General features: G+C 37.3%; 2 protein-coding genes across 4 annotated transcripts in view; one reads left to right on the top strand and one right to left on the bottom strand.

The window, feature by feature from the left end:
• Positions 1-4,092, bottom strand: part of LOC134324026 (collagen alpha-3(VI) chain) — a 51,236-nt gene extending 47,144 nt beyond the window's left edge. The window contains exon 1 of the mRNA XM_063005678.1: positions 3,913-4,092. The gene's annotated coding sequence lies outside the window, so the exon portion shown is untranslated. The remainder of the gene's footprint in view (positions 1-3,912) is intronic.
• On the top strand, positions 9-21,222 carry LOC134324014 (LIM and senescent cell antigen-like-containing domain protein 1). 3 transcript variants are annotated; one of them, XM_063005662.1, is made up of 11 exons: positions 9-45; positions 15,719-15,878; positions 16,725-16,791; positions 17,091-17,211; positions 17,309-17,458; positions 18,253-18,403; positions 18,895-18,987; positions 19,120-19,168; positions 19,314-19,389; positions 20,093-20,248; positions 21,008-21,221. In XM_063005662.1, exons 2-10 carry the CDS (start codon positions 15,723-15,725, stop codon positions 20,229-20,231), a joined length of 1,002 nt encoding a protein of 333 aa, XP_062861732.1. In that variant the 5' UTR covers positions 9-45; positions 15,719-15,722; the 3' UTR covers positions 20,232-20,248; positions 21,008-21,221. The 3 variants fall into 3 exon arrangements, with proteins under 3 accessions (XP_062861732.1, XP_062861733.1, XP_062861731.1); XM_063005663.1 differs by lacking the exon at positions 9-45 and adding an exon at positions 14,165-14,510 and having other exon boundaries at positions 21,008-21,222; XM_063005661.1 differs by lacking the exon at positions 9-45 and adding an exon at positions 15,310-15,362.
• The last annotated feature ends 1,775 nt before the right edge of the window (positions 21,223-22,997 follow it).

The raw sequence follows: 22,997 nt of genomic DNA, 5'->3' as shown, positions 1-22,997 counted from the left end.
GCTTTAGGACCCTTGCTGCCACTAACTTCCATGCTGATTTCCAAGGTAAATCTGCTATATTAAAATAAACAGATAAAACCAAATAAGCACTTTGTGCTTTTCAGAATATAAAAGGACTGCTGGATCTTAAACTATGAAAACCAGCACCAGTCTATCACGACCTTTGAATATTAACTTTTTTAATTGTTTAGCCAAATATTCTCAATGAGCATCACACTTTACTTCCAAAAGCTCTAGGACTCCAGTAAATTAGAGTGAGAGCCATTATTTCCTTATCAAGAATACCTGGAACAGTGAAAAATCCTCTACATGTACAACATAACCATGTATTGTTTTGAAAAAGTACTTGCTCCTACCTGAGTTTATGTTTTTGCATAGTAAACCCACATCATTGTTTCAGATGCTAAAATTAAATTAAGACAAAGACAATTCCAAGCAATCACAAAATAAAGTTTATACATTATAATTTAATTTATAAAAAAAAATTCTAGAGCACCAACTGACTCTGTGTACAAACAAAATTGCTAACTGCTATAACTACTATAACTTGCTATAACTGATATAACCATAATGTCTGTTTCTACCAGAACAAAATCTGATCATCAGGCATGAGACAAAGCTCAAGTAAAATTGAGGTATGCAGCAAAACAGCAATGTAAATTACAAGAACAAGTCAATCTCTGAATGGTTTTGAGGAAACTACTTTAAGACCTGACTTAAACCTCAATAAGATGATAAAGCGAGAACTTATTCGTGCAGTTCTTGTTTAAAAGCCCTTCAATCTTGCTAAATTAAACCATTCTGCAGAATGTCTGCAATGTGAAAGAATGATCTTCAGTTTGAAGAGGTGTTTTTTGTAGTTGTTGCTAATAAAGATGGTACCTGTGTCCCTAGAGGCTCTTTAACAGCTCACAAAATATCATCAGCTTTATTCAATCAGCTTGATACTTTATGACTTTGCCTAATTTTATTGAAACTATTCTGTTTAGTGTCTTAGAGACCCTAGCTAGAAGTTTCTGTCTGGTGTTCAGGGTACAGCTAACTCTCTCTCTTTCTCTGGGTAATTCAGTTGATTAATTTGGTTAATTTTGCACTCAAACAAATGTACCCACGCAACACTGGGGTATCTGAGACCCCAAAGAACAAGGCAGTAAAATCAACAGAACACGAAGATTCAGTTTAGGCAGGCAGTTACTTTTCCACTCTGGTTCAGTTGGTGTTCTGTAACTTTTTCCTTTCAGTAAATAAAATTGCATTAACATGCTGTGTAATCTAATCATACAGTAATTCATTGGCAATTTTTAATTCAAATATAAATATAAATGTTTGAAATAAGACTAGTACAGGGTTTAAAATGGAGTGATAAAATCTAGCAGAAGGCAGTGTTACACATCAAAGTAATCCCAATAATCATGTGTCACTTTCTGTGTCTGTAGGGCTGCCAATTACCAAACATACAGGAACAGCTGTTTATATTAAAATCACAAATTAAACGAATGAATAGTTTTCTTTCAGCATTAAATAGGTTTTCCGAAATGATTCATATAAGCTTAGGGTGCCTCCCATTCACGTGTCCCTACCAACATTTAAGACAGACCTCCGCTAATGGAATATTTCCATGCAGTAATCAAACATCCAGTGCTATGGAAAAGTATTGCCTGTCTGTATTGACTGTTTGTCGTACTTAATAATTTCAGGTAATTAACAAAACATGCTAATACATAAATACATCTGGGTAAAAAACACAACAACAAAACACAACCCTTCACCCTTGTGTAAATAATTTTCTATTAATTGAATACATTTTATCAATGTTAGCCATTAACAGTGTTTCACACCATTGTATTATGTTATATGTTAATTCCATTCTGAACATTTCATAAGGACTCTCTGTTCAACGTCAAACACAGTCTCTAAAATTGATTGAAAGTAGCACTTTGAACTCTGATGATGCTTCTTTCAAACAAGAATTTGGTCACTGCATATTTGTCCTTGCTGAAAGCCAGGCCGTTCTTCTTGATGGTCAGCAGCAGTTTGCATTTCACACAGAACACTTCCCTAGCTCTGAGACCAGGGTGATCCCTCACCAGTTTGTGCACTTCATCATGTTTTCTTTTGGCCTTCCTGACAGTCTTGGGTATTGGTTAGGGTTTACCAACATTCACTGAACAGCTTGGTCACTTCTCCTCTTAGGCTTCTTTTATTTAAAAATTGTAAATGCCTAGCAGTTTAGACTCTTTTAAAATTGATACAACCGACCGGGCATTTTGTTCATCTTTGGTCAAGAGTAGGTTGCCATTTTTCTCCTTGATTCTTCCAGAGAGATCTTTTACAATCCAGTAGAGGGTGCAATGCCCTCCAGCTTATTCTTATTGCCTGATCCAGTTTAGCATATTCCAGTGGTCCATTTCCTTGACATTTCTTGCCTGGTCCTGTTTCCCAGTTCCCAGGATTCACTGCTTTTTCTACTTCCCTCTTTGATGTTTAATGATTTTATGTGTGCAGGTCAGTCATAGTCTCCTTGAAGTCATACCATTGTGCTTTATCCTCCATCTCCTCAGAAAGGACCATGTCTGACACTATAGACATGGTGCTGATCATGAACTGAATACTGAATACTGAATACTAATCTTCCAATCAGTGGTGAATTTTCCATTCTGCTGAGTTTGCTTAAGCGGTACATGTCAAATACGTCCAAAATCTTCCTTTTTGATAGAAGATCTGGACATGTTCTGATTCTCATAAAATTTGATATCAGGCATATGATTCAGCAGTGGTTTTAAAGTAGTTGATGAATTACCCTCCTAGTTATTTAATAAACCAATAACAAATCGTAATTGATAAATGCTACTCCAGGGCCTGTGTGACTTGCCAAAATTAAACCATGGATTCTCCTGAGAGAGAATATCTGATCAACAGACCATAAAATTGGGTTAGTCAACAACAAATCAGTGCAAAGCACAAGAACAAATCAACCTCTGAATGGCGTAAAAAATTAAGGTTGTGTAAGAGTGGCCTTGTCAAAGTCTTGACTTGAAAATCAGTAAGATGCTGTAGCAGGACCTTAAACAAGAAGTTCTTGCTTTTAAACCCCTCAAATTTAGCTGATTTTTAAATCATTATCTCAGGATCCCTTTGTACAGTAGTATGTGTTTAATGAGCTGAAAATGTTTAGTAAGACAAATTTGCAATAACTGGGAAAAGAACAGTTACTTTTTTACACCACTATATAGAGCAGCACTGAAAATTAGCCCAGCTTAGTCACTAATCATGCAAATGACTCATAACTCTAACATGTATTTCCATTATCACATTTTGCGACAGGATTTTTTAATTATCCAAAAAGTAATTAGGGACTATAAAGAGAAGATAGCATCTGGTTGTGCTTTCCGTGAGTTTAATACATCAGTTACCCAGATTTTTTTGACCAGTTGGCTGATACAATGGAAAAAATGTGTAACAGAATTTACTTTACTGCCTGGAGGCTAACTTAACCAGCAAGCCCGGTGCTAAACAGAATGGGATGTATGCTGTTAAGACAAAAATAAAACTGTTCATGTTTAACAATGCACCTGGTGTGAGTGTGTGTGTGTGTGTGTGTGTGTGTGGGGGTGTGTTTCACAGACAACACCCTGCACTATTTAGCACTTATGTTAACATACTTTGCTAAACATCTGCTAAGCTCAGACTGATATTTCTTACACCTTCTTAAAAAATACAACAAATCTGAGATGAGAGATGTGTACCTTTACATGTCATGTGAAATATGAATGTCATAAAAACATTTTATGTAGTTTATAAAAAGGCAATGTGTTAGGGCAACATTAGCAAAAATCATACATTTAGCCATAATTAATTTGCCTGCAACATTATATAAACCTAAACTAAAATATAGCCTTTTTATTTACTTACCCTGAGTGAAAAGTGTCGTATTCCACCGAATGTCCCAGGGGCTTTTAAAATCTGTAAAGCACTTTAGGTCTCTAAATCATAATTTCCTGCTATTTCCCATCAGTGAGCATTCTGGATGGCTGATCTTATGAAAAGTAATGATACTAGATCCTAAGGAGCTAGTGCATGACACAGCTACTCCTCGGGATACCCAGCTGTGTGTTCTCCAAGTGAGAAGTTGCACAGACTCCAAGCCTAAGACAGGACATTCACAAAACTGGAGTATTGCCATTACAATTTTTTTTTCTTCACACCGCCCACTTTTTTGGAGGGAAGTAAAGTGGAAAAAAAACTCACAAAGAGAAAAAAGAAAGAGCTTTTTGCTTAATGAGAAACAGACCACTCATAACAAGAAAGGTGATGTCATAGGCACAAGCATACTTTAGTAGAACAGCTTCTTCTCTGTCTGACCATTATCATCCGTTGTTGAATTACTGGCCTCTTCTCTGGCTGACCATTATCATCTGTTGTTGAATTATTACAAGGGTTTAATTTAAAGACTTAGGAAAAATGAACTTTAGGAATTAAATACAGACGTGCTTGAACAACTTTAAAAATTAATAGAAATCTTCAAAGATTTGTGAGAAAGTTTAGGATAAAGCCTTATGGAACACCAACTCAGTTTGTTCTGCTGTCCATCCGTTACATTGGAGACATCTGTTCAGTATGCAAAGACTCTCACAGGTCATTGTTAATTCTTCACCATATAATAAAAACTTACCATTTGCTGTTGTTCTACAGCCTAATCATAGTGTTTTAATGAGCTATTTGACAGAACTGACTTGATGTTAGACTTGATGCACATAGTTAAATTTTTTAACTGCTTGAATGCTTTTACTTAAACACCAACATCATTCTCCCAATATCGTGGTGGTAAAGCAGACAATGAATAAATGAATGAAGTACTTATAAAACACCTGCAAATCCATTTTTTGCAAACTGAGGCAATGGTTGAAACATCAGGTTTAAACACAAGACTGAAAATAATTTTAGTTGCATTTTTCTTAAATTGAATACAATGCTTTACATAACAAATTTATAATCAGCCTAACAGCTGTAATTCTGCTTTTGCTGAAACGACAGCATGCTCTCTAACTTGCATGGGCAATCTAGTTTGTGCAAAATCTGATAATCCATGTTATGGCAGCACTGCTCGGAGGATCACGCCCCATCCGGACTTCCTTCCCTCGGGCATGGACAGTTGTGTCTGTAGAGCGCCAGACTAGGCGGTTGGCAACAATGAGACACAAACTCTGATCTAGGTGGTGAGATATCACATTAGCCTGCTGTGCATATGTGCAAAACATCTGCAGCAGTTTTACACAGCCAGCTTTAAAATGCATATAGGTAGAAATACTGATCTTGCTAAATGTTTTGCTGTGTCGCAGGAAGTTGTGAGCCGAATTCTTTTATACTGAGCTGGAGGACAATATGAGAATGTTTAATCACAATGCCTCGATGCTTTAAGAAGACATTTTCTTATGTCACCTCCATTATTCATCAGGCAAAGACCACATTGTCTTACACTTTGTTCTATTTGTCTACCACTCTGACGTATATGGTTGCTTTCACCCTTGTGAAAATAATTACTTCTTTATTGGATTTAAATACAGTGATTAGAATGTCCTAACCTGCCACGCCCACAACCGGGTTGACACTAATGTCCATTTCTTATTGTATGTTACAATAATTATGGTACAATACATTTTTAAATCTGTGATCCCACATTAAGTAGTCTGGAGTGAGACAATACAAGCAGCAAATTTAAAGCGTAACTGCAATAGTCCATTGTTATGCAATGGGCCGGTTCTGGTCATTATGAAAATTGGCTGCATAGAAGGTTGGGGTATTCACCACCAGCTCAGACTGAAGAAGTCATTTGGGTGTGACGAAACGTATCTCTACACCAAAATTTGTGTCCAGATGAACTGATTAACTTTGTGGATTTGTGTACCTGGATAATTGAGCATGCTTCAAGAAATTAACCATTTACCTCTGTCTATTTATAATAGATTTTATTTACCTGACCAGTGGCACTGAGCTTTTACATTTTGTGTTATACACCAGAAAAATAGAAAACCTTGTGAACTGCTGTATGTTACCTGATAAGCTGTAAGCTCTCATTGGTGTGTGGCCTTGAGTTTTGCTTTCAAAATGAGAATCAGCAGCAAAGGTGAGCAAAGCAGTGGCATTAAAAAAATATGATAGCTTAAAAGGGGGCTACTAAAAAATAAAAGACCACTAGAACAACATTTGGGCAAACAGCCACTGCTCAGGCCGCTACTGGCAAACCTCACCTCCTACTTTCCTGGGTACCTTTATGCAATTGGAAACAGAGAGTATCATATTAGGTATGGCATGGCTAGTTCTGGATTTGGATGCATACCCTTATTGTACTGCATGGTACCGTGGTGGACAAGAGACAAAGTAGTGCTGAGCGGTATGACGGTACATTCAGTATACCGTCTTTGATTCCTCATACCGTATGGATTTTTTAAATACCGCCATACCATGGTTTTATTTGTTAAAGGGAGAGCTAATTGTACAATACTAAATAAACAAAAAGGACGGATTAAGGATAGTCTGGACCCCTGGGCAAAGAGTTGGAGAGGATCCTTAAAATGGAGGGCCCTCGGAAATAAAAATATATTGTATCATAAATGTTGATATAGGCATCGCAAAATGTTTTGGGCCAGGGCCCCCCCGTGGCCCCCTGACTTCAAGGGCCCCTGGGCGCTGGCCCCACTGGCCCGGTCAGTAATCCAGCCATGCCGCCCAGCCCTAAGACAAAGGTTTACTTCTCTGGGAACTAAACTTTAAAGCATGTCCTGCCCTCATAAGACATGATCTGCTACACTTGAGCGAGTCTATCATTTTCTGTCATTTGTTTAGATCCAGCCTGTAGAATGATATTTGCTTTTAGCTGTCTCTTGTTGCCACTGCTTCCTTTTCTCAAGCTCTGTAAGCTGTGTCTGGCTGCAATCTGTTTTTAGAGATTGACCTTGTTCTCTCTAGAAAGCTTTAGGGGTTTTGGAGTTTGAAAAGCTGGCTCTCATCTCAAGCTTGTGCTTGTTTTTTTAGTTCATGTTCTTTGCCTTTTGGTAAACCCTCATGCTTTTCTCTCTGTTGCTTGGTAAAGCTGTTTTGCTGAGTTGAGTGGTACTTCTCCCTAACTTAGAGCCCTACCTTAGGATTCGTCTTCTTAATGTCTTGATTGATCTATTTCACTGCTGAGGACCGCGATTGCTCCCGAGAAGGGTATCTTTGCCAGACACATGCTCCTGTCAACTGGTGCGAAGTCCATTGACCCCTTCCTTATTCACCCATGCTTCGCTGGATTTATGCATGAGGCCATTCTTGCATATGGAGAGTCGCACGCTGATCTTCACGTTCCTCTACTTCTGTACACAGCGTCAAAGACCCCACCCGCTTTTTAGTCCAGTTTTATCCCATCTAGCAGATTTGTAGCCAATTTTGTCTGCTGTAGACACTGCCAACTGTGCCTGCTAGGGGGCGCCAAGGTTGAGCTAGTGGAATATTCGGCTGCCCCGCAATTTATTATTCTTTGTTTATTCTTTGAGTTTCTTTGTGGGTTTGTATTTCGGTCCCAAGGTCTTGTTTCTGGTTACGTTTTCTGGGTAAATTTCATTATGTACTCAGCAATGCAAATTCAGTTTAACCCGACCACACACTTTTTAGTCAGTTCATCACCCAAAAGTCAGGCTTAGGTGAGTGCAGACAGAGGCTTTAGCTTCCAAGATGTGCTGTTTAAGCCAAAAGGAAATCTAATTATTCTACTATTTATTTACAGATGAGGACAGCTGTTTGACAAGGATGTCACCCATACGTGAAGGATTGCTAATGCACTCATACATGTTGAAAGAGTGATTGGACTGCTGAAAGTTTTCTAAATTGTTTTACTGACTGTTCCTATAAACATTGCACACAAAATTGACAAGCATTTGTGCTCCTAGCATTTGTGCACCACATGTAAACATGCATTGTGATAGAGTAAATCAGTTTGGTGGTAAATACATTTGCCATCAAATCTAAATTATAATTGCAGCAGCTGTATTTGACACAAACTCCAACTTATTTAAGCTTGCTATTAAAGCACACTTAACTGCATGTTCTTTTTAACTGTGAAGTTTATTAAACAGATAAAAAGACACTAATTTTAACTATGAAATAAAGAAAATGAATTCATTATAATTCATTATATTTAGTCATATAAACAGTAATATGTCACTCATATTGTGAGTGGTGGTCTAATACGTACATTAACCGACCACCAACAACACTTGACTATTGATTTTGAGTCCGGATGCTGCCACCAGCCTGGCCAGGTACTTCAGCCATTGGTTGTGTCTAAGAGACGAAATGCCATGAACGTGCAGACGTGTGTAACCTGTAGACTTATTTTCAGAAAACAAATTAACCAGGGGTGTCCAAACTTTTGTCCAAACTTTTTAGCCAGTATTGTACTACACAACCAAAAAATGACATCTGAGACTCAGGGAAAGTGTAACATGTCCCTACCTACTCATCTCTGGTAGAGACTGGGCATTGGTAGAGACTGGGATTGGGCATAACACTTTTCATGTAGATTTTATTTTAGGAATCCAACATTCAATAAAAAGCATCAATGTTGGCACCCAGGTGGCTTAGCAGGATATTCCTCTAGCACACCAGCGCAGAAATTCTGACCGGTTGCCACCGGTCGGCTGGGAATCATCTAGCAGGCATGATTGCCAGTGCCTGCAGGGAGGGATGCCCGGACTAAGTGGGCGGGGTCTTCAAACGCTGTGTAAGGACCCTGATTGGCGGATAGAGGCGCCTGTGCAGAGTGCATGGGTGAAAAATGGTTCCGTTAAGGGCTACCCACCTCAACTGCCAAAAATCGGGGATTCCCCAGCAGTAGAAGTCAAATTGAAAATGGGAGAAAAATGCATAAAATATAATAATACAAAAAGCATCAATGTGTTACACTTGATAAAAAGCCAGGCCAATAAAAAAATCACTTAGGATTTATAAAATGTGTGGGGGGGAAAAAGCCAGTTTTGTAAAACTCTGGAGTAACTTGCAGGTTTTATAGGGGAAAAAAGAGGGAAGAAAAAAAACAGCTGGCAGGAGGATTACAAAATGACTTTGGATTTGGGTTGCCATTATATTACAACACATTTAGTGCTAATTTGTCATTTGTAAATTACATAGCCAGTGGTAGACTAGTGGGTAGAGCTGTGGGTTACCACCTGGAGAGTTGTGGGTCTGAATTCTGGCTCTGCCAGTGCCATTCAGTCAATGTTGGGTTCTCTCAATCCTCTTGGCTTAATCTAAATTACAGATGCTGTCATGAATCTGCACACCATAGTGTTATTTTAACCAAAGAATAGAGAGAGAGAGAGAGAGAGAGAGAGAGAGAGAGAGAGAGAGAGAGAGAGAGAGAGAGATGACAAAGAACAAGACGGGCCCAGCTGGAATCTTAAAATTCCGGGATTTCTAACTCAGACAGCATGCACAATACAGACAACAACCACAAGGGGGTAGTGTTGTCACAATGTGCCATCCGTACTTAATAAATGAATTTCCAGAGAGTATGATTGGAATGAATTACCACCAAACAGACTTAAACAGATAATAATTAAAATATTCAGAAAAAAAACTTGCTTCATTCCTTTTCATGTCTTCATGCCTTATACCAAGATGAGAATGAGAACAAGACAGTTTAAAATTTTGTTTACACAGGTTCACACACACACATTTCATTAAAAGATCATATTTCAATATAGCTTTGTGACATGACCTCCTAATTAGTATTTCAAATCGATTATACAAAAATTACTCACTCAAATTTGTGGCAACAGTTTAGGTAAGGCCATTTTTCAACTCCAGCATGACTGTGCCCCTGTGCACAAAGCAAGATCTATGTGGACATAGGGGAATGGGAGGGTCTGACCTTCCTTAATAATACTTGGCCCCCTTAATTTTTACTGTGTAATTCATACTCTGCCTTCAACTCCTAGTGACCGTATGGATAGTGTTTCTTCAGAACATCCTGTCTTCTGTTTGGTTCTTCAGGCTTTTTATTAGTTCACTAATCATTCCTCTAACTGAATCTATCTAGATGCTGGTCATCCTCTTCCTTGTTCACTTTTAACTTTTTCAAGCATAATTGTCCTTTCCAATGAACTAGTTCTTCTCATAATGTGTTAAAATTAAGAGAGGTGGGGCCGCTCAGGTGGCACAGCAGTAAAAACACACGCTGGAACCAGAGCTGGGATCTCAAATACATCATATAGAGTCTCAGCTCTGCCTGCCGGCTGGGCTGAGCAGCCACATGAACAACGATTGACCTGTTGTTCAGATAGGGGTGGGATATTAAAAAGCCGGATAGGGACTCTCTCATAACTAATGCAATTACGTCCTCTGCTGGCTGATTGATGGCGCCTGCACAGAGACGGGAAAAGAGTGCTGTCAGGGTGTGTCTCTCCGTACACAGTGCTGATCCACAATGCACTTGTCAAAGTGTACTGTAGGTGACAAAATGCTGCCAAAACAGCTGCTGCCCAGGTGTCGGAGGGGCCGTAGGTTAGCTTCGTTCTCCTCAATCAGAGCAGGGATCGGCATTGGTGAAGAGGAAGCATGATGCAATTGGGCGATTGGATGCGCTACAAGGGAGAAAAAGGGGAGAAAATGCATTAACATATTTTTATATATGTTTCATATATTATATAAACAAATTTTTAAAAAATTAAGAGAGGTGGAAAGGTGTCATTTTAGTTGCTTTCCCTCTTTCTGATTTCTGACTCCCATAACCAGCAGAATATCTTGTTTGCAGGTCTTTTTCAGTTAGAACTTTTCAACTTCTTCATCTCTGGCATCTGCTGTTGGGCTGTAACCTGAATGAAAGTAGTGTTAAATGGTTATGTATTAAATGGGAATGACGTCAGGCGTTCACAGCTCTGTATCCAATAATGGTCTTGTAACTAGGCATCCAGTGTCATACACACAAAAGTTCTTTCTATTTGTTTTACAGAAGGGAGTTACCCATGCCTTCTTTTACACAATTAAACAGACGTCATTACTGTTTTCACTTTTGTGATCATACACCTCTGACTCCAATCTATTTTGATACTGCCTTATATAGGTATTAGGTTTATTCTGGCACCTCTGTTTAGAAGTTTCTGTCACAGGAGGCCCTAACAGGAGATAAAACTCCAGGCAGCTATGCTTATTGCTTTCCTAATGCATGCCAGCCTTCTTGCCTCAACAAGGCACCATACCATGTGAAATAGTGTGTATTTACTAAAGTCATTAAAGTTGATGAGGTTAAACATTAAATATCTCATTTTTATGCTGTTTGTAATGAAATATCTGTAAATAGCAGTTCATAAATCACTGCTTTCTGTTTCTGTCCCAACTTTTTCTGAATCGGGGTAAATGTAAAGGTTATGATTGAACTTTTTAGTCATACTCCTGCTGCTGTGAATATATATTCAGAGGTTTAGCCTAAATTTTTAATGGTCAGTTTTAAAGCAAGGCTTGCCATCTGATGAAATTTTTTGAGAGCCAGTCTTGACCTGCATGATGTTTCTCGCAAAGCATGTGAGTATTTTTACCACCAGCAGTATCAGTTGGCATCAGACAGGACAAGTCTGTTTCCTGTGTAATGTTACTAATGTGCTGCAACCATATGTATATTTATATATGTATATACTCTGATCAGCCATAACATTAAAACCACCTCCTTGTTTTTACACTCACTGTCTATTTTATCAGCTCCACTTACCATATAGAAGCACTTTGTAGTTCTACAGTTACTGACTGTAGTCCATCTGTTTCTCTACATACCGTTTTTACCTGCTTTCACCCTGTTCTTAAATGGTCAGGACCCCCACAGGACCTCCACAGAGCAGGTATTATTTAGGTGGTGGATCATTCTCAGCACTGCAGTGACACTGACATGGTGGTGGTGTGTTAGTGTGTGTTGTGCTGGTATGAGTGGATCAGACACAGCAGCGCTGCTGGAGTTTTAAATATCGTGTCCACTCACTGTCCACTCTATTAGACAATCCTACCTAGTTGGTTCACCTTGTAGATGTAAAGTCAGAGACGATCGCTCATCTATTGCTGCTGTTTGAGTTGGTCATCAGTGGTCACAGGATGCGGCCCACAGGGCGCTGTTGGCTGGATATTTTTTTTGGTTGGTGGGCTATTCTCAGTCCAGCAGTGAGGTGTTTAAAAAGTCAATCAGCGCTGCTGTGTCTTATCCACTCATACCAGCACAACACACACTAACACACCACCACAATGTCAGTGTCACTGCAGTGCTGAGAATGATCCACCACCTAAATAATACCTGCTCTGTGGTGGTCCTGTGGGGGTCCTGACCATTGAAGAACAGGGTAAAAGCAGGTAAAAACGGTATGTAGAGAAACAGATGGACTACAGTCAGTAATTGTAGAACTACTATATGGTAAGTGGAGCTGATAAAATAGACAGTGAGTGTAGAAACAAGGAGTTGGTTTTAATGTTTTGGCTGATCGGTGTATGTGTATGTCAGAAAGGGACCTTTGCTCATAACTTTGGCAAACATTAGTTTTCAAAATTCTTTCACACAGACATTGTTTGTAATTTGCAATTGCCAAAACAGATATTTGATGTTGAACAAAAATTTACTTTTTACAGTATAGTTGTCAGTTATGTTTAATATGAAAACATAATTGTTTATAAATTGTATAAGTGTTTTTTTGCATTGTTCCCCAATTTTCTTCCTTATCTAGTCATATCCAATGACCCGATTGCATTACGCTTCCTCTCTACTGATGTTTACCTCCACTATTGACTGAGAAGAACCAAGACTAACTCAAGCCCCCACCTGCAAGTTCGTATGCGAATCAGCTTTGTGTACAGAGAGCCACACCCTGATCCCATTATCCCTTGTCTCTGTGCAGCCGCCATCAATCTGCTATGAGTTCGAAATGTCAGCTCTGGTGTGCCAGCGTGTAGTATACAGTATATATTAACCACTCGACACCTTTTATTGCTCCAATGTCCGATGCCTGCATGCTCATTGTTGGTGATTTTGGCCTCGAGTTAGCATGGGCCACACAGTAGAAGTTTAATGCACTGTCTGTGGGTACTCACCAAGGCTGCCTGTGAGCACCCCCTGCTGTTTCTTGATAGATAGATAGATAGATAGATAGACAGACAGACAGACAGACAGACAGACAGACAGACAGACAGACAGACACTTTATTAATCCCAAAAGAAATTAGGTGGTTGATGCTTGAACCCAGTCATCAGGCCACTCATGTGTTTATGCTTGAACTAATCGGTTGCATTGTGGCATGGCCTCCTAATATATTGGTAGTAAAGATGCAAACAAGTTATAGCCAAAGAACATTTGCAACTTAAAACAGATACTTCATCATGTAATATTACAGATTAATATGTAACAAACTGTTGTCATGCAGCATGGCTGATTGGGTAGCACACACACATACACCTTCACTTGTTACTACGAAAACACATGGGAGCAGCTGCTAGAATCTATTTTGGTGATGATGCCATCAGTCTATTTGTGGAGCTGAGCAAGGGGAGAATGGTCTGCTTGGCTAAAAGTCCCTTATGGCTACATGGCTGTTAAAGTAAAGAGAAAAATATTTGTAAAATCGGATTCATAGTTTGATTTTTAGTTTCATCTAATCTTCAGTTTCTCATCTACTTTTGTGTCACATTGATCCAGTTGAAATAACTTAAGTAATGTAATAAGTTAAGTAATAAGTAAAACTGAGCCTCACTGTCACTGTACATTCATACTGTTACTCTAGTCGCGAGGTACAGTACAGAATCTGTTTGGGGTTGTAAAATGAATCCACAAGCTAGGTCCAGAACTAGGACTCTGACTAATCAGAACCCTTAACAATCTATACTCGGTCGACTAAAGGTTCAGGAGGACTGTATCAGTTAGTCTTGATATTGTATCACCTTATTTTTCAATGTCATTTGTTGCATATTTTTGTGTAATATTTTATAGTCCCATGCTGAAGTCAAATTACTGTTCAAATGTACCTATTGCATATAAAAATATGGCTTTCTGGTTAGTAAAAGCTTGGCATCAGAATGGATTTCCCATGATTTATCCACTTGGGCTCTTAGTTTGAAAGAATGGCAAATGCTGTGACCATTTAGGTGGGTGAGGGGAGGACAGACTAGAGGAACAAGGCGAGAACCTTGACAAGACAGAGCTCAGAACCTTTTTAGAGAATCAGTAAGGTTAGTATCACAGTCCAAGTTCTGGGCCTAGCTTTGTGGATTACTTTAAGCACCACAAACAGATTTGGTTGTGTACGTTTTGCTTGGGGAACCAGTATGGATATACAGGGACGATGGATCCCAGCTTCAATTCCTGAGGATGGAGAGGTTATACTGGAGCAGACAAATGGGATATGGCACAGACCAAACACTGAAGATGCCAATATGCCTCTCTCTAAATCTCAGAGACGACGTAGTGATGTGAAAGTCTACAAGGAGTTCTGCGATTTTTATGCTCGCTTGTGAGTTCCCTTTTTTACCTTATCTTATTGGAAAAGTTTAGGACTTGTTGCAAATATTTATTTATTTATTAGGATTTTAACGTTTACACATTTGGTTACATTCATGACAGAAACGGTAGTTACTGGTTACACAAGATTCATCACTTCACAATGTCAAACACAGTCATGGAAATTTTTTTGTCTCCAATTCACCTCACTTGCATGTCTTTGGACTGTGGGAGGAAACCGGAGAAAACCTATGCAGACACAGGGAGAACATGCAAACTCCACACAGAAAGGACCTGGACCACCCCACCTGGGGATCAAACCCAGGATCTTCTTGCTGTGAAGCAACAGTGCTACCCACTGAGCCACCTTACTTGTTGCAAATAAGTACAATAAGCTCTGATGCTTCACTTGGTTTACAGTTATTTGATACCTACACATAAATCTTGTTTAAATCTACTTTCTTTTATATTTAGAAGTAATAAACATTGACCTGAGCTGAGACGAGAGACATTCACAGTTCTTTACATTTTTTACTCTTTCATTGAGTTGAGTTCTTGAAGAAATTTTTGCAGACCAACAACTCCTGGGCAATTCACCGCTGTTTCTCTGTGTAAAAATGTTGACTCTCACTGTGGTTTGGTGAGGTCTTAGAGTCTTAGCTCTTGCTAAGATTTAGCCGATGTTATAACTTCTTGGAATGTTTGGAATTTTAATTTACTAAAATGTTCTTCATTTCTTTTTGGAATGTTCTTACATTGTAACCTGGAAAAACTTAAAGTTGACTGCTTAACCATGATGGTAGGATATAAGATCGGTGAGATTTGTATTTCAAGGCTGGCTAAAATTACACCTTGACTTACTAATGTAAGTGTGATATGATTTAAATGTTGTTAACTTTTTTCAAAGAGTGATTTAAAAATATTAAAGATTAAAGATATTACATTTTACAAAATGTGTTGTGTTCTGTCCTTCTGAACACAATCAGAATAAAAAGGGTTATTACATTTCTATAGTGTTTTAAAGTGTTATAACCAAAGGTGTAAGACAGTCCAGCAAATAGAATCAATAAATCAATAAATGCATGAATACAATTGTAGTACATATGTACAATTTTTTAAATGTTAAATTAGATTTTTTAAACAGTATATCATATATTATATTATGACTCTAGGTCATAAGTAGCATACATTTATATTAACTGTCTTTCCTTGTTCCCACAGTAATATGGCAAATGCTCTTGCTAATGCCTTTTGTGAAATCTGCAAGAATGGCTTTGCTCCTGAAGAGAAAATTGTAAACAGTAATGGAGAACTGTACCATGAGCAATGCTTTGTGTGTGCACAGTGTTTCCAACCATTTCCAGAAGGCTTATATTATGAGGTGGGTCTGTCCTTGTATCTTCTTCTTTTTTATATGGTGATAATTCTTCACGCTGTAGGACTGAAATTAACTGGATTGTTCTTGCTTTGTACATTAACATGAACTGTGATATCACAAAAAGGTTGGGACAGTAGGAAAAGTTTCAACAAAAAAACAGCAATTATTTGCAAATTATTTTGATCTGTATTAATTAAAACAATACAAGATATTTAATGTTTTAACTAAAGAATTATAAATATATGTTTGTATATGCAGTATATGCTTATTCTGTGTATGCTTTTGAGGCACAAAAGGGGGAGAAATGTGTTCCCCCATGCATTTTGTTTCTTCTCTTGTATCTTGTTGTGTCCTATCATTTATGTATTCATGCGTCTCTCATGTGTCTGTCTCTAATATTGTATCTTGATGTATTTTTCTATTTTGTAAAGCGTCCTTGGGTATTGTGAAAGGCGCTATATAAGTCCAACTTATTATTATTATTATTATTATTATTTGTCTCTGGTCATTAAAATAAAATGGCTAGCGGTGTCATAAATATCAGATGAGGCCTTATGTTTACCAATAATTATGTGAACGGTTACATGACTGCCCTTGTTGTCAATTAGTCGTTTGCGACTGGACTTTCCACCCTAGAACCACACATCAATATGCACATTTAGCAATTTTAAAAAGCTATCTTCACCCTTTTCAGTGCTAGTTTATCTGCTAAACGTAATGTATGTTTGCTACTGTTCTAAATTGAGTTTGGTTATTGTCTTGTTTACAGTGCAGAGATGATTTACTTGTTATTTCATTTGGTATTAAATTTTCCTATACTGTCATTTTTGACTTTGATTCTTTTTGCAGTTTGATGATAGAAAGTACTGTGAGCATGATTTCCAGATGTTGTTTGCTCCTTGCTGTAATCAGTGTGGTGAGTTATTTAGACAAAGTTTCTAAATAAAAACAAAACTTAATATTTTACATTGTGAATTTACTGCTTTTGAATTAAATGCATTAATTTGGAATGTTAAATTCTTCAGGCGCGCTCCGATGGTGCAAAAAAATATGCTAGCCCACTATCAGCTGTGCTATTGGCGGTCAAGCATCAGATGTAATCGGCTGTCTGGAGGGGGGTGGCGAAATATGGGAGCAGCCAAAAAAAAATCTGTTTTGAAGTTTTGTGTAAGGGTATTTTTATTTGCCTTGTTCATCTGTGTAAAATGTGTGCAGGGGAATTCATCATTGGCCGCGTCATTAAGGCTATGAACAACAGCTGGCACCCAGATTGTTTTTGTTGTGACATCTGCCACATAATGCTTGCTGACGTTGGTTTTGCTAAGAATGCAGGCAGGTAAATGTACCTGGCTTTAAATGCCAGAGGTTTCATTTTTTCAAACTTGCTTGTGTATGTTACAATTCAAATGTAGTGAAATTTCAACCTCTTTCAGGCACTTGTGTCGTCAGTGCCACATCCGTGAGAGAGCTTGCGGCCTCGGCAAATATATTTGTCAGAAGTGTCACTTCATCATTGATGAACAGCCGCTAATCTTCAAGAATGACCCATTCCACCCTGATCACTTTAACTGCAATAACTGTGGGTAAGAATTAGCATTTTACTTTTATTTTACCTTCTCAGACCACTAAATTACTGATACTCTACAGATACTGAAAGTTCTTATTATATGATCTCTATGATCAAAAAGTGGATATACAGTAAAGGATATAAAGGCCTCATTAAATTTACATTGGAGAATATTGGCCCAAACTTAAGACTTTTTAGAGTTGGCCATCTGGCCAGAATGGGCAACCAGGCAGATCAGACCTTGACGTAATTTTAGAGGAATAATGTTGATTGATGAGTAAAGATGGTGATTATATCCATTCAAAGTCAAATCTACAACACAATAAACTGTATAAAAAGTCAAGGGACACCATTTCTACTAATAACTGGTTTTACAATAATATTTCCTGAATTAAACTAATGCATCAAGGACTTGGAACTGAACTCTTTTACTTGCCAATCAATGTGTTGTTGACTCAGTCCATCTTTTTTGGCAGTCTTGTTAATAACTATATTTTCAATTATCCAATAAAAGAACTTTATTCTGACTTCTGATAATAAAAACCCTGGCACTTTATAACATATAAAGAGGCGTTAGAACAGCTATAAAACCCCATTTTCCGACAGTCAAAAACGTGTGATTTTAAACACTTCATTTAACCTTATTACTATCAGTGTGAAATGGCATGTACACAATGTCTGTGTTAATAAAATATTAATGGAACCATAATCATGCACAGTCTAAATGTTAGTGCATTTTACTAAGTATAAAGAGGAATTGTTTTCGAAAGAGTTCATTATGGCTTGTGTGTGTGTTCTTTTCTATTTCAGGAAGGAGCTCACTGCTGATGCCCGACAGCTAAAAAATGATCTTTATTGCTTGCCATGCCATGATAAAATGGGTGTGCCGATTTGTGGGGCTTGCAGAAGGCCTATAGAGGGCAGAGTGGTGAGCGCAGTGGGCAAGCAATGGCATGTTGAGGTAACAGTTTAATTATTCATCTGCAGGTATTCAGAATATTTTTAATATGTAGTTGCATTTAGATGTGTGACTAGTGAAACCATGTAGGCTGATAATAATAATAATAATAATAGCAGCAATAATTATGTTTTTGCATTATTATTGTTGTTGGTTGGTTGTCAAGTCAAAGAAATAACACGTTTAATGTTGTTGTTGTTATTAAGTATTTTGTATAAAACATTAAAACATCATCATTTTAGAGACATTTTGGCCTTTTTTTACAACACTGCATCAGCTCCTGATGTTCTAAAATGTTCCATTTTCCCATGACTTACATGTAGTGACACCCTCATGATATTAAATTCTATCCTCTGACATGTGTCCATGGTCCTCCCAGAGCATAACATTAATAAAAAATTAGCATGTAAATAAAACACTGAGAGGACTTTCCATCTTTGGAACTTTTTATTACTTTTTATTTTACTTATTTAAATATTTATTTAATTTTACAGCATTTTGTTTGTGCCAAGTGTGAGAAACCCTTTTTGGGCCATCAGCATTACGAGCGCAAAGGCCTGGCATACTGTGAGACCCACTACAATCAGGTACGAACAATATGAGTACCTACTTCTACATAATAAAAGGATTTTTCGTCTTAATGTTTTTTTTTTTCCTTTAATAAATGCAGGAATAATGTTAATCGTAAAGAGATAATCATTTATTTATATTTATTTCAGCTCTTTGGTGATGTTTGTCACCACTGCAATCGTGTAATTGAAGGAGAAGGTAAACAGAAAGGCATTTTACTACAAAAAATAATATTACATTAATAAGTAAGGCATCTGTGCAATAATATATAGAACAAATATGAACCTGTTTATTTAAACAAGCCTTTACTAAAGGCACTTCCCTGTTCTGTTTTTTGCTGAAGTCATTTCAGCGCTAAATAAAGCCTGGTGTGTTTCCTGTTTTTCCTGTTCAACCTGCAGTGCTAAACTCACCCTGAAGTAAGTTAAATTCATTTTAAAGCTTTACAAAAATCCAAATTTAAAACACCCTATTAAGCAAAACTGAAAGTTTTAAACAAGACACCATAAGAGGACTCCTGGGACAGACTAGATGGGTTTTGTGTCAATTAGATTAAGAATAGTAAATAATCACAGTAAAGACACATTACATTTTTTCATCACAATCTTTGCATCTAATTTGGATGTGTCAGCACAAGAGGATCAAGTTAATGGTGACTGGACTTAGGTGCAGGAAAATTATTCTATGGTTGGGAGAGACTGTGACTTTTTAGTTACTTAAAGAAACCAAGTTTCTTGTTGAGGAACTTCACTGGCATTGACCTCAACTCTATTTAAGACATGCAGGTGAACTGTATTTTGATTACTAGCTAACCTCAGAAATGCTCTTTTCAATCTGTTAATCTGAATTGATTAACTTTACAAATCTTATGGAAAGCCATTTTTAGAGGAATGGAGGCACATATGTCAGCAATTGAGGCTGAAGTATCTTGGCCAAGATTAGTAAAGTAAACTAATATTAAACAAAATATATGTCTAGATAAATGTAAGCATGTGATAATGTGGTAAAAAGCTGTATTTTAAGTATGAGAGTCATTTGCCTGGATGTAATCGGTTGTGTTCCTGTTTTTCATTTTGCTTTTTGGTTTGTCCTTACTTTAATTTGATCTCTATAATCACACAGGGACAAGTTTGTGGAGCTCGATCTAAAGCCTGTATGCAAACAGTGCTTTGAAAAAATGCCAGTGCAGCTGAAACAGCGTTTATCCAAACGTGAACATGAGATGAAGAACAAAAGGAAGATGATTGGTATCTGTCTGTAATGGCTTTTCAGTAATTGGTTAGTGATGGTGCTTTACTGTACGTTTCAAAATCACATTTACTTCAATCACAATTCATTAAAAACTGACTTTAAAGAGCAACACCAGTGACATTATTGAAAAAAACCTGTTTTGAAACTCAATTATCTTGCACATCTGCAAAGGCACCATTAATACACAGTGGTACATATGATTGTTTCAGAAAGTTAATGCCATGCCACATTCTTATGTGTTATAACAGTCTTATAGTAGGAGATTGCAGGTGCTAGACTTGCAGTTCATACCTGTCAACTGTTAAACAGTTGAAGTTTTATATCAAGCAAAAATAAAAAAATCTGAAAAAAAAGTTTTATGCTGTCCCAGTTTTTGCAAATTTAATTTAATATTAGAAAGTGACAATTTCATGTCCAACAGCCGTGAGTATGTAGCATTATTTTTCTTTGTTTTGCTTTTCTTTTGCTGCATTACTAATGTCAGTGGGCCTGCATGGGCTGACACAATCAATAATAGCCACTGTGTTCTGCATAGATGCAGCAACAAAATAAATCATTGGTGTTCATTAAAATGGTCAAGTAAGGAAATCTACCATATATGGTTATATACTAGTATAATATGATGTATAGAGTGTTATGGGTGTGAGAACAGAAATACAGGTTGCTGGTGTTGCTCTTTAAATGAATCATGGCTTTTATAATAAAGTTATTTCAAATAAAATGCAAAAACTCTAATGTGTAATTGTATATCATTTAATAAATTATTTTTACATTTTCTTTTTTTAGGAATAATGGAATCCTCTCATGGAAGTAAACAGAAGTTTCATGATCCTGATTTAAGAATTTAAAAGAGAACTTTCAGAGACTGAGAAATGTGCACATTTAGTTGTTACCTGTTGTAAATCACTATCCAGTCCATAAATGAAAGTAAAATATTTTTAAAAAATGTCTGAATGCATGAGTTGTTTACACAAATAGAATTGGTGTTTAGTTTTGCTTTTGACACATATGTATTCATCTTCCTACCAGTTATTTAATTAAATAACTCTGTCACACTTACCACATGTTGAGTGTATTTAATTGTTAGAATCAAATTTTTATTCAACTTTTCTGTTTTGACAATATTGGTACCCTTGCATTTAATTTTAGAATGAATGCTTCTTTTAAGGCCAGACTGGATGTGACAAACCACAATCTTCCTTGAAGAATGTGTTTTGGACAGATAAAATAATATTATAGCTATCTGAGTCACACCAACTCTGTTTACAAGAGAAAAAAAATAAGGATTTGTAGCAGAACTTACAGCCCAGTGTCAAAAAGCTGTGCCCTAGTTGAAGGCCATGGCATAATGACCTGAAACACACTTTAAGAAGAAAAGAATAGCTGAGAAGGAAACACTGAAATTACCTGTGATGAGTCCTGATCCGAATCCATTTGTACATTTATGGATAGAGCTGAAACTTGGGAGAGTTAAAATAGTTTGCCTAATAAGTGTGGCTCAATCTACCAGCAGAGATCTTGCAGAAATATTTGCAGATTGCAGTCATTGCCCCCAAATGCTCCGCTACAAATTTTTAAGTTAATGGTACCAATATGATAGCTCAGTGGTTAAGGTACTGGACTAGTAAACAGAAGGTTGACGGTTCAAGCCCCGCCACCACCAAGTTGCCACTGTTGAGTCCCTGAGCAAGGCTCTTAACCCTCAATTGCTCATTGTGTTCAGCTCATCATGTAAGTTGCTTTGGATGAAAGCGTCTGTAAAATGTAAATGCCATTTTTGTATGTTTTATAATTGTAATGAACATATTCAGCCATAAATTACCATCGTCAGTGTCTTGACAGACAGACAAACAGATAGATACTTTATTGAGCATTATACACCAAGTGGCAGTGTCTTCTGGAGTGTCTTTTTTAACAAGGTGAAATGGTACCTGTATTTTTGGCAACATCTGTATGTACTTTTGTGTCATATGTCCATATGAACATAGTGTCCCACTGCTCATCACTAAGAACAAGTACCAAATCTTTCTGCCACACATTTTAAAGTGATTCCACAAAATTAGAAATTAGTGTATATACATATTTGAAATTCATCTAATTGTCAGCATGATTCATATTGCATGCCTAGTCTGAGTCTAGCTGACAACATCTTTAGAGGAACTTTGGTATTTGCATTATGGAAACGTTGATTGTTTTGGGCAGTTCCACCCTAGCAGGTAAGGTACTGGTCTAGTAATCAAAAGGTTGCTGGTTCAAGCCCCACCACTGCCAGGTTGCCACTGTTGGGCCCTTGAGCTAACCCTCAATTGCTTTAAAGCGTCTGTTAAATGCAGAAAATGTAAATGTAAATTTTTGGTTTGAAAAGCATTGAACTTTTCAGTTGAGCAGCATCACTTGTGCTAAAGTTCGACCCCACTGCTTCTGCATTTTTGGTTTAAATCGCTACAGAAAGCTGACATTTTCTTTACAGGGTTTTTGTGATTTGCATCTAGGAAATTTTATTAAACGTTTTGGGTTTGAACACTGCTTAAATCAAGTATGGCCAGGCCCACAGTTTTTTTTGTTTTGTTGTTGCTTATAAACTTGTCTCAACACACGAGAAATGTCTTAAACTTAAGAAGACAAGCCAAGTGGTCTGTGAAGAGCATTCCACAAAATTAGAAATTAGTTTATAACTGACTAAATGAATGTGCTTGATAAGGCAAAACACTGAAGAACTCTTCATTGTGCTGCTTATTATTTTTTTTTATTAAATTGTATTACACACCTTTTAAAT

Source organism: Trichomycterus rosablanca, chromosome 12 (assembly GCF_030014385.1).
Source record: "Trichomycterus rosablanca isolate fTriRos1 chromosome 12, fTriRos1.hap1, whole genome shotgun sequence".
Classification (NCBI taxonomy): Eukaryota; Metazoa; Chordata; class Actinopteri; order Siluriformes; family Trichomycteridae; genus Trichomycterus; species Trichomycterus rosablanca.
Note: the sequence above shows the minus strand (reverse complement) of the source record. Positions and strands in the feature narration are given on the sequence as shown.